General features: G+C 38.7%; 1 protein-coding gene across 1 annotated transcript in view; it reads right to left on the bottom strand.

Annotated features, from left to right (window-relative positions):
• MORC3 (MORC family CW-type zinc finger 3) overlaps positions 1-12,560 on the bottom strand; it is a 38,129-nt gene that overhangs the window by 13,162 nt on the left and 12,407 nt on the right. Inside the window, exons 3-8 of the mRNA XM_077342659.1 lie at positions 10,573-10,705; positions 9,332-9,546; positions 8,013-8,160; positions 5,954-6,104; positions 2,732-2,863; positions 1,046-1,165 (exon numbers count right to left, since the gene is read on the bottom strand). Of these exons, the coding sequence (XP_077198774.1) occupies positions 1,046-1,165; positions 2,732-2,863; positions 5,954-6,104; positions 8,013-8,160; positions 9,332-9,546; positions 10,573-10,705 (899 nt within the window). The remainder of the gene's footprint in view (positions 1-1,045; positions 1,166-2,731; positions 2,864-5,953; positions 6,105-8,012; positions 8,161-9,331; positions 9,547-10,572; positions 10,706-12,560) is intronic.

Below are 12,560 nucleotides of genomic sequence, written 5' to 3'. Positions count from 1 at the left end.
ATATGACTTCTTAATGAAAAGAACTGGATTTAATCAATGGCTCAAGACTGAAAAACTATAGACTAATATGCTTTCATTCTACTCTCTCTAGATTAGTTTTACTTTCAGTCAGCTAACCTCAAGATTTAAAATTTCTGCTATAACTAACTATTTCAGCCAACTATGGCTTGTACCTGCCCTACAAAACAGAGTCTGAAACTGTACTTTCCGATTTTGATTTAGAAGAGGTATTTGTTGATCTGGACATGATAGCAAACTACCTAGCACATTTTTATTCCACTCTTGCCTCGTGTGAATTGCCACTAGGCCGCCGAGGCTGCCAAGGCTGAAAAATCTTGGAAGCCCAGCTGCCTTGGAGACAGATCGCACCGAGGCGGTCTGAAGCGCAAAATCCTATGCCCGTACATACCCAAAGTGGGCACTCCGAGGTGCTTAGGGCATAACACAAAGGTGCCCTGTTTCCCTCCCCAGAAGAGGATGACGCCACCATCGTGCCTGCCTGCCCCCCTCCACTCCCTCACCCTACACATAGCTCACCTAGAGGCCGGGCTCTGCTGCGGCTGGCACACCACAAGGGCCAGAGTGTCGGGGCTGTCCCTGCGCAAGCCCTGTCCATGCCCACCCTGGACCCCGACGGCCAAGCAGGAGCTGCTGCTCTCCTTGGTTCTGTGGCCCTTTAATGGGTTCCAAAGCACCCCCTTGGAGATTTCCAAGGCTTTGGAGATCTCCGAGGCAGCCCACGGCAGCTTCTGCCAAAGCTGAGGCAGCTGGTACGTGCACAGCCCTAATTGACACTCCACTCATTACTCGTACAAGGACCCAAATGAGCAGTTATTTGGCGGAGAGGAGGTGCAGATAGCTACTGCAGTAAGGAAGTAGTGACACAAATCCCTTCTGTGTACGTATTCTATTTGCAAGAAGGATTGGCTCTAATCTTGGGACTTTACAGCAAAAATATGCAATTATTACTATCACTTAATTTAGCAACGTTTAATGAAAATTCATGAAGGTACAGTCATAGCTTAGTATGCATAATTATTCTCACCTTTTGCTGATAACCAACTCTTTCATAAGCCTTAATTAGTCTGTTTCTGTGGTACATCATCATTCCATAATGATCTTTATTTCGACAATTGAATCCAAAAGTTATTCTCACAGTTTTAGGCTGTTTGTGGATGTTAGGGAAAATATTCATACTCTCTCTTCACATTCTCAGCTGCACTTTCAGGAATGCTTTTTTTTTTAAATGCCCAACCTGTTGTATTTGTAAACTGAACTATAATTTTCTGGAAGAACAAGAATTATTATTACACTAGAGAGCACCAACAACTTTCAATAATCACAAATGGGGGCTTGAGTATAGCATCCATTCATATTACTTATTACCCAATTACTAAACATATGGGAAATAATATGGAGTATTATGGTTCAACATTTTGGTTCTGACCTTTAAGGCCATCTGCAGCCTGGGCCCCGCTTATCTGATAGACCGCTTGTCTCCTTATCCCCCCCTCAGGGCTCTCCTCTCTGTGGGTATGAATTTGCTGGTGGTGGTTCAACTGGCGTCGACCAGAGCTTTTTTCAGTCCTGGCCCCGACCTGGTGGATTGATCTCCCGGAAGAGCTGAGGGTCCTGATGGAGCAGGGCCTGCAAGACAGGAGCTCTTCCGCAAGGCAATTTGGTTGGGGCCAGGCCAGGAAGATCGGGTGTTTCCCTATATAGGCCACTACAGAGGCCTGTAGAGGCACTGCCCTTGATAACTGGGCATAATTTTTTTCTCCCGAGGATAATAGTTGCTACTGGAGATTGATTGGGGGAGGGTTTTTTTAGACTGTTTTTTGCCATCAAGGTTTATTGTTGTTTCTAGTTTATTGTATTTTTTATTATATTGTATTGCACGTTTTATCCTTTTACTGTAAATCGCCATGAGCCAGACTGACTTCGGGAGTGGCGGGGATAAATCCATCCAAATCCAAATATAATAATAATAATGATAATTCTAAATATGCTGATTTATTTTGTTTTCAAAACTGCCAACATCTAATACCGTATTACACTAGCTCTTCCTGGCCTATCTGAGTGGTTTGTCAAATAAATATACAAGATTAATACCAGATTAAGTAAACTGAAATTTAAGAACACGAAAATATGCTTGTAAAGCATTACCCCAATCCTAAACCTCAAGTCCAACTAATTTCAATTCGATTGGCAGCCATTACATCATTTGACTTTTCTTCAACTATCAAAAACTGGCAAAACTTTTTACTCCCTTAAATTCTAACCAGTGCCTATAGCCAGTTTTCTATTAACTTCTGTTGTTCAGCTATCTATCAGCTTGTAGCTAAGCGCTCATTACATATTAATCATGGTATGTTTACTATATAAGAAGTCTGAAGGACTTTCAAGAGTCTACATACCAAAGGTTACAAAAGCTTTCAATTTTAGACAAGGCAGGAATCCTTTTGTATAGTAGAAGCTCAGACCCAAATGGCCACTGCTAAGAATCCAAGAGTTGTACAGTGTCAGCTCTTCCTAAAAAAGTAAGCTATGAACGATGAAGCATCCCACCTTGATTTGTTTCGCCTCCAAAGCAATTCATGATGGCAACACTGTTGCCAGGAAGGATACTTCAAATCTTGCACTAAACCTAATTGCATCTGGACAACAACTAAAGCGAGGAGAAACAAGTTTCACTGTATTTAGTCACACTGAACACTGTAGTAAAGGATACAGCCAAAAATTTGGGCCTATAAACATCCCGTTCTATATAGGCAAGGCTTTTGGAAACCAGCTGTGTTTGCACTTTTTGTCCTCTTATAATAATTTGCATTCTTGGCTTCAAATACAAAATACTGCAATAAGCCTAAAAACAAGTGAAAATCTTGTTATTTTTTCATAGTTCACAAGCTAAATATAAACAGGATATCCAGTAAGTCATTGGGCACATCTAGATCTAATGGTGCCCTGGGATGGGCCTAGAAATACTACCACCATTTTTGTACCTAAAAGAAAATTAAAAAAAAAACTTTAAGAACCCGAAATACAAGTCACATGGATGAACATTAAAAAGGAATGTATAACTTTTGCATGCAATTTACGTAAATGTCCTGATTATTTAAAACAGATTCTGAAAATGACCAAGCAGCCAGATGAGATAACTTTGCTGCTCTGTGATTGGTCAGCAGTGTCATTACGGACTCCAGTGGAGGGATGCAAGCAGATAATTAGTAACCTGATAAAAATGTCTAATGTTTTCAGCACTTCGTCTACAATATATGAAACTGCAAAAATCTTTCCAATAATTCTCAGTTCCAATATTTCCACTCCTGTGGAGCAGCTATGGAGCAGAGTATTCTTCAACTCATACATAGGACCAGGAATCAATTTTCAGAAATCCATCACTCATATTTCCAACTGTAACACTATGACAAAATCTATGTTGGAAAACATGATGTCCAACACAGGCTAGAATTTGTGAGCACAAATCAAAAATTAGGCATGCTTAAGGAAGAAACTCTGCTTATATTACACTTCACTCAGAAACATACAAGGGATGACTTTAGGTTCTTTATTTTGGATACTGTGAAATCTGGCTATTATTAAAAAAACAGGATGATGTGCAGATTAAGATCATGTGCTCCAGAGGGTCTAAATTCAATAACAGATTATACATGCTTCCTGTGAAATTCTTAGAAGTGTTTGTGTTGCTGGAAGATTGATGTAGTAAAGAATAAATGTGTAAGTTTCTGTTGGGGTCTAGGTTACCTGTTAATTGTTGTGCCAGAGCCAAGCCTGTAAGTCTCAGTTGGAGACAGGTGTATGTGATTTGCCCATTTAAGCTGTGTTACTGTCAATTCAATATAATAATGCTGACTTTTACCATGCATATGGTTACCAGCTTGGAGCACTATTGTAATTAGATCATTAGAGAAGTTCTGTACATTGGCGGCAAGATAATTATATATTTTTCCTTTTTACTTTGATATTTGAATTGGACAATAATGACGGATTATACAAGGTTCTGGTGTTTCCTTTTACGGTACTGAAGTTGAATGATTTATTAGACTTGGGTCTAGAGGAATATATGTATGGTGAGATATGGATTTGCAATATTTAAGCACTTTTCTTGATAAATGTGGTGTGACTATGTTGCCAATATTTTAGAATGTTAATTTTTTAGTATCTGAACAAGTGGAATGAAGTTCATAACCAATGTACTTGTCATACTATAATGCCATACACTGAGATATTAAATTATCAATTTAGAAATGGGATGAAAATGAGAAGATTTGAAGATGTACTTCAATCCATTTTGAAATTATTCTTTAGAATACTTTATCGTACAGCCTATTCCATACACAGGTTTGTACCTTGCATCTGGTTCCGACTATTGATACTGTGTATCCTCTTGTATTGTTTATATTTATTAAGACAGAATTTTTCTCAGCATCACTTTCCAGAACAATAACAATACTCCCCAACTTGCAAACTGAACAGGAAAATGGCACTTTCTATTTAATTAAATGAAGACACAGTGCTCCCAATTTTATTGCCCTGCACATTTGAAAGGGTAGCCTCTGGAAAGTTATTTTTTCTTGATACGATGTATCCCCAGTAGAAGTCTACTTGAACAAGCTTCAACACAAGAAAACTGCTTAAGATACAAAGACTTACTAACCAATACTAAGCAGATTAAAACTTGGGAGCGACTGAAAAAAGGAAACTGTAGTGACTGGTTTGAATACATTCAAACAATAGTAAAGCTGAAATTTGAATTTAGAGATTTGACAATGCCAATCAGGACAATGACAGAGTCTGAAAATACAGTGGTACAAGGCAAACCCCACATGCAAGGTCAAACATACAAGCTGTTAAAATTTAAAACTGAGGTCAAACAGATTTTAAAATGTATTAAGTAGATGAAAATTTTGCATAATAACGTATCTTTGGTGAAATGGTGGGAACTATGGTGGGAAAAATGTAAAGCTCACTAAATGTCAAACACTGAGGGAAATTTGGTATAAAATATTTTATAGATAGCATGCAGCTCCTAAAGGGATAAGCAGAATGTCAAATCAGCATAATCATAAATCCTGGAGATGCTATGAAACAGTTCTTTTTGTTGTGAGAAAGTTAAAGAATTCTGGGTTAGAATTTAGGACATGTTACAAAAGATGTTAAAACTTAAGTTTCCTATGTATGCTAAGTATATGTTATTAAGTGTCCCCCCCAATTACCAGTGGATGTTAAATACGTTTTTTTTAATGCTATGATGGCAGTGAGACTATTAATTGTTCAGTGCTGGAAACAACCAAATTTATCTAAAGTAACAGACTGGATGGATAAAATGGGGGAACTTTGTAAGATGGCTAAACTAACGATGAATGGAAGACCTTGGGAAATATTCCAAGGTCGGTGGCACTATTATTTGGACTATGTGACCATTTTTTATGTTAGGTAAGATCAGATGATTAAGTTGGAGATTGTCATAAGGTGATGATCATCTCAGGTCTTTTTAAATTTCTGTCTTTCTTTTATCATGAATAATATAATAAAATACATTTTAAAAATTAAGTTATTGTTTGTTAAGACAAGTAAAAAAAGAAATGCACTTTTGTTCTAAATACTAGCACAGAAATGATTAAGAACAATATTCGTAACTGAAATATTTGTAACTAATTTCTTAAGCTTGGGTATTCATTTTCATAGTGTTCATCATTCTATTCTCATTACTCAGAACCATCAAAAGGAATAAGGAAAATATTAAGGTATATCATGAAATACTAAGACCAGCAAGGAGGTCCATTATTTTCACAATGGAATTCGAATATTCAAAGGAACAGAGAATCAGTTAAATATTTTTGAGGATTAGATCCCAAAAGAAAGTTAAAAAGCATACATACTGAAGCATAACATCAAAGCTAATAGTTTAAAAAAATGTGATGATACATACCCGTAATGAATAGTCACTTTCAGGAACAATTTGGTCTTGTCTCTCTTGCTTTTTATAACCTCTTTTTCCTGTAACATCATCTAAATCTGCAGGAATTCTAATATCGTATTTATCTGTATCAAAATCAAATTCTGTTTGTTCATTTTTCTCTCTGTGGAATAAAATTCAAATAAATCAAACTTAAGAATTATTTTGCACACAAATGGATAATTGGTGGTCCTCTGACAGTATCTTTGGTCTCGGGAATATGCCATAACCAACATATAAACTATTAGTCAAACTTTTTTCTGTAAATATTTTCCATCTTGAAAGCTTAAGCAAGTGCAGCAGTTGCTTTCTGAATTCACCAGAGAGAACTGCTGCTTTGATGGCCACAGACAACGCTGAATAACTGCAGAGCCACAGAGACATGAAATGAATTAAACACCATTTACTAGACTTGCAGTACAATCCTAACCTGAATTTTGGTAGGCTTAGAGTGGAGTCGCTTTGCATTGGATTGTACTACTACTCCTGGGACAGAATTTTAATAGTTAAGGAAGTACTAACATGACTGACAGTGTGATCCTAAGAAGAGATACACCTTTCAAAGTCTGCCAAAGGCTTAGATTAAGAACATATTGTAAGTATCCATCAGCATTTAGTGTGGCCTATTTTTACCATTTGACTCCATATTTATACACAGGCAGGCGATGAAAACCAAAGGATCTGAGCCTAGTTAGCAAAAGCTACCTCAATGCATTACACTTTCCGATCCCATAAGTACAGTTTATGGGCCCCAAATCAGTCAAACTATCAAGTTGTTCTTATGAATCCCACTACTGCTGAGACCAGGCAGTTGACTGGGTTTGATAGTATTTAAAGTATATTAAAGCATTCACTTTTTTAGAGCACCGCCACTGTCACTCCTTCCTCTCTAGATACTTTTAATAATGAACAGGTTTGATAATTATTATGCTAATAAAAGTATGCCAGCAGGCTGGGTAACAAGAAGCTCTCACTCCTGCCCTTGAGAACAAATCTCAACAGAATAAAGATAAGATAGCTTCATAGCATATTGTAACTGCCATCATAAAATATGCGGTAATTAAGCACTATGTCAAACTTGTACAGAAGTACATGTGCAAGGCTATTCCACAGCCACTGAAATCCTGGAGGCCTTTCTACATAAGCTCATATTCATTCTTATATACTGCTTCCACTGGCAATAGCCTACTGAATATAGGGACACAGATATGGCTAAACATTAATTTATATATGAATAAAAACACAACACGGTTTCTCATCCTAGTCGATGAAAATGCTTGTTATCCTTCTATTCAAACGTCAGCAACATATGATCTTGCTAGGGAAAGTGACTCCCATTAGCTTTAAGCAGAGAGGAAGTCAAACAATACTTAGATGAGTCCTGCATATTCAGCAATGCAAAAACAGTTATGGACTAACAAAAACCTGGTTCTTGGCTGCTTGGAATCTCTGCCACCTTTTGTTGGGCTGAAGTATCTTACACTACCCTGTATTTTTCACTTACAAGCCCATAGTTTGGTGCTGGCTTTATCCCGTGCATCCTATTTTTCTTTACTAATTTGTTTTTCTTAAATGTGCTTGTGTTTTTAAAAACTTATTCTTCTGTTTAAAATAAATTTAAAATAAATAAATATAGTGTATAACGGGACAGTTCTGAAAACTCAAAGATACCATTAAGATTTCTGAGAAAGATGTGACCATTTCTATAAATTCTCTCTACTGCAGACTCTCACTTTGCCCCCTTGTGCTATTCATAACTTTTTACAAGATGTATTTAAAGGATATAAAGGCTATTCATAACTTCTTAAAAGATATTTTAAACGATATGAAGGTACACACTTTAAAAGATACAAACATCTTACATGGTGTCTTCTCATCTCAATATTTTTTCACCTCAGGAACTTGTTATTTTATGCAAGCAGAAAAGCAATCAAGGTTTTAGATTCTTTACGGTGGCTCACTTGTAGTCTTACCAAATTCACAGGTTGTAAGCTTGTATTACTAGCAACAGAATTAAACAACTACATTGTACCTTCGAAGGTTCCAAATGATGATTCTTGTTCCTTTTCTCCCTATGATGGCATCCAGCTCTGCAAGAAGCTCCTTTTCAGTTGGAAACAGGGAGTGTGTCAGGATAGCCTTCAAGCTGGCCGCGGATCCCTCTGGATTCATTACTTGTCGTAAGTGAGGTTAAGAATACATTTCTTTCTTTTTAAAAATCTGGGTGTAACCTTTCACCAGAACTCTTTCTAAGCAAGGATGGAAACCATTTAAGTCCCTTAAAAACTTCCCTCTTGCAACTGTAATTGACGTCTAGAAAGACCAGGTCTTTCAAGGCAAGAGATGAGTGGGGGTGGCTTACTATTGCCTTCCCCTGCAAAGCAACCCTGGTTTTTCTTGCTGGTTTCCAAACCAAATACTAACCATGGTTGATGCTGTGCAGCTTCCAAGCTCTGACATGATCAGGCACAGTTGGAGTATTAGAGCTCCGATCATGTGGCAACACTAGCATTACTATGTTTCTGAATCCATTTGGAAAATCAGAGCATAGGTAAAGCTTGGCTCACCTCAATATTTATTTAATTATTTATTTATTAGATTTATTCCTCGTCTCTCCCCGTAGGCCCAAGGCGAGTTACAAACATTAAAAATCCCATTAAAACCATACAATATAAAAACATATACCCAGTTTCACCTCTCCAAGAGGCTAATGTCACCATTTTTCTTTCAGGCAGGCAGGGAGAAGAAAATTAATTAACCGAAGGATGGGAGTACACATCTCCTTGTAACTTGTCCAAGATTGAATCTCTTCTTTTGGTAAACCTGTCTACAACAACCTCTTGATAACATAAATGGGTACCTGGGTAAGCAGATCCCATAGTATAGCTGGCAGATATATACAGCAAAATGGTACATTGCTTGGACACGGATTTTGAATACCACTTTGTCAGCATGGTCAAGAGGCCAGGAAAGACCACTTCTGAATTCCCACTCTGCCATCAAAGCTTGTGGGGGTAACCTCAGGTCAGTCATACTGACTTTTCTGTCTGTCTTACATCACAGGGCTGATAAGGATATAATAGAGGAGGGGGAAAACAGTACGCATTTTTGATCCTATTAAAGAGAAATGTGATCCCTAATAAAGAGAAATGAAAACTAATAAACTATTCCAAGTAGATACATCTGTGTCTGGTCAGTACCTGAATGGCTGACAGACCTCCTGGGAACCCTTGGGCTCTGCAGGAAAAAGATATACACCCATCAGCAACTAATAAATTAAAATCCACCTTCTGAAGTTCATTGATTTGAACTAGAATTTTGCTGGGGGGGGGGGAATTACTAAAAGGATATTTTTCCTGTTGAATGATATTATGGGAACCATCACATGCTCTGCTTTTGTAATTGCCAAAAAGGTCTGTGACAACATGCCCACACTCATAACATCTTCATTCTTGGTGAATACAATTGCATCTTTCCCGAGGCGCATTGAACCTGATTTAAATCCATTTCCGTACAATCCAACTGGGACATGACCATTCACGGGAACTTTTTCACTGAAGCCAAAGCTGAAATTAGAGAGGAAAAATGGATTCACATTGTACTTTTTCAATAAAAGCAATATAATGAGGCATATTGGTGTTAATTTAAACATTTGCTTTTACAAACAGAATCTCTTGCCAAGTTTAATATACTGGTTGCCCAATAGCCCACAATTCAGGAGAGAGTTCCTCTTCTAACTCTAAAGGAAATGCAAGTGTGTCACTTGTTAATCAGTTTATGAAGAAATATCTGTTCTACTTAATATTTATGGTAAGGCCTTGGAGGAGGAACATGTCTCATTGCTTACGTGCTACTCAGCACTTAACATCCACTCAGGATGTTCTGTCCCCTACCACTGACCGCCCCCCTCCTCCTTCTGCTTCTCTCTGAGGCTTGGAGGCTGCAGTTCCCTGCCGCATGAGAGCTGCCCCTGCCTGTGAGTTCCATAGCAGCTGCCTGTAGCCTTTCCAGGTCCTGTGGGGAAGGGGAGGCCGTCCGCAGTGTTCTTCCACTCCACCCCCCTAATCTAGCGCCCATTGTATTTCTGAATGCAATGGGCTTGGCCTCTAGTTGTATGAGAAGCACCGTTTATCATTAATTACATTCCCTTATGGGACCTTACTAGTGATTAAAATGCTTGTTAGGAATATCAGTCTGACCTCCTTCAAATTAATTATTCCTTAAATCCTTCTTAGTATACTTTTTAGATTCTTGTGGCAACAATACTGAAGGGACCTTAATATATTAGTTTTGAGAAATTGATTTATTCATGGCAATGTAAATTTTAGATTTCGGTTGATCCTCGTGCTACATACAGAGCATTTAGGATGCAGTTGGAACAAGACAATCCCACTCATATAATTCATCTACTACATTCTTCCAGATGAAGGCATTTTGCTCCCACAGTGGGCTCCTCCTCTTTCTGCAAAATACTTTTATATCATAAAAAACTGCTGATGGTTGTTCTTGTATCTGTTCCCAGCTTCAATTAAAACATTGGGTTTGCTTTCTTGAATGCAGAAGAACGGTTGAACACCAATAAAAGCCCTTACCTCAGCATCTTATGTAGCTTGTCCGCATTCATACCATTTCCATTGTCCATGAATGTCAAACATGTACATTCATTTATAATTGTTTTGTCGATCCACATCTGTTTTGCATTCACATCTGGATCATAAGCATTATCTGAGGATAATTAGTGCAAACATATTTACTTATTCAACTTTGAATCCCTTTGACCTAGACTTAACTACTCAGCTTCTTTCTGGTCACACTTAACTTCCAACTTATGCACATTTTCATGATAGGAGCCTCTAGAATTTTTCCTCCTTCAACTTCTCTAGGAGCAACCAGGAAAGGGACAGTTAGAGATGGCAAAACCCAGCGAGGGTTCTCTAGGATTCATTGGAAACTTCAAGCAGTTCCCAGACAGGCATGATGTCACTAGGTGTGTGAAAAAAAACCCAGGTTTTTCCAATTTGGGTCTACTGGACCTAGAAAATGTGGGATTTTTTTTTAATCCTGATTTTTTTTTTCCAGGTCCAATAGACCTGAGGGGGGAAAATGATTTCAAAGACAAAGTTAAACACCTTTATTGGCATAATCATAGCAGAACATCTATATAAAAGACAAAGCAATTCAAATCCCAGATCACTTGCAGAAAATCCCATGGAGGAATTTTGTAATGCCTTCGGCTACTTGAGGATTGTGATCCAGTAAAAGAGAGTGCGCTATTGTTGAGGGACTGTGAATCTTGCTCACCCGCATGAGAGGATATATGTAACGTTCTCTAAGATGGTTGTGTTGCTCACAAAGGAGGAGAACATGTTCCACAGACTCAGGCAACCTACCTCGAGGCAGTGAAAGCTTGTATTATTTTGGTAAACGTTTACATGCCCCCCACAGATGAGCCATCTCAACTAGAAGACAACTGGACCCGCCTGTCAAACTATATAACAACCCTTGAACAAAAATTTCTTAAGGCACTTATAATAATTGGTGGAGATTCCAATGCAAGGCTGGGTGCAAACGATATGGAACTATGTAACAATATTGGTTTAAACCCAAATGAAATCTGCTCAGATACCCTCTCTTTCACCCAGATTTCCAAAGGTAAAGGTAAAGGTATCCCCTGTGCAAGCACCAGGTCATGTCTGACCCTTGGGGTGACGCCCTCTAGCATTTTCATTGCAGACTCAATACGGGGTGGTTTGCCAGTGCCTTCCCCAGTCATTACCGTTTACCCCCCAGCACCAAGCTGGGTACTCATTTTACCGACCTCAGAAGGATGGAAGGCTGAGTCAACCTTGAGCCGGCTGCTGGGATCGAACTCCCAGCCTCATGGTCAGACAGCTTCAGACAGCATTTCTGCTGCTTACCACTCTGCGCCACAAGAGGCTCTTGTGATTTCCAAAGATTTCCAAAGACAAGGAGCTAAATAAAGCAGCACATCATCTGATTGATCTTTGTCTCCCTGCAAATAAAATTCTATTAAATGGACGCAGTATAGGAGACATGCCAGGTGAGTTCACGTTTAGGTCAAGATGTGGAGCAAGTGTCATCGATTATATTATCATTATATTATCATCATTTTAATGTTTTATTGTGAACCGCCGTGAGGCCTTCCAGGGAATGGCGGTATAGAAGCCCCCAAATTCCTTCTATTCTGAAAGGAAACATCATCAACTTCCACGTTGACATACGCACAGAGAGTGATTATCTTCCACTAACCCTAATCTTAACAAGCTCAAACTGCCCCGAACCTCTGTCCGCTCACGCCACAGCCGAACAGATTATATCTCACAGATTATATCTCACCAAATCTGAGGAGCGACAAAAATGCCTCACTTGCACTCTGCCACTGTGTGGTAGCGGCTAGCACCATCAACGATGCCCTTCAAAACTTCTTGACCCTTGCTATTCAGTCTGCCAAACTGTGCCTGAACAAGTCTCCCTGCCAAAAATCACATCCCTCTGATTCTGCACATAGCTGATTTGATAAACACTGTAAGGTTGAGAAACAGAAGCTGAGGAAACTGTT

Source organism: Paroedura picta, chromosome 6 (assembly GCF_049243985.1).
Source record: "Paroedura picta isolate Pp20150507F chromosome 6, Ppicta_v3.0, whole genome shotgun sequence".
Classification (NCBI taxonomy): Eukaryota; Metazoa; Chordata; class Lepidosauria; order Squamata; family Gekkonidae; genus Paroedura; species Paroedura picta.
The sequence above is the reverse complement of the archived record's forward strand: the minus strand, read 5'-3'. Positions and strand labels throughout refer to the sequence as shown.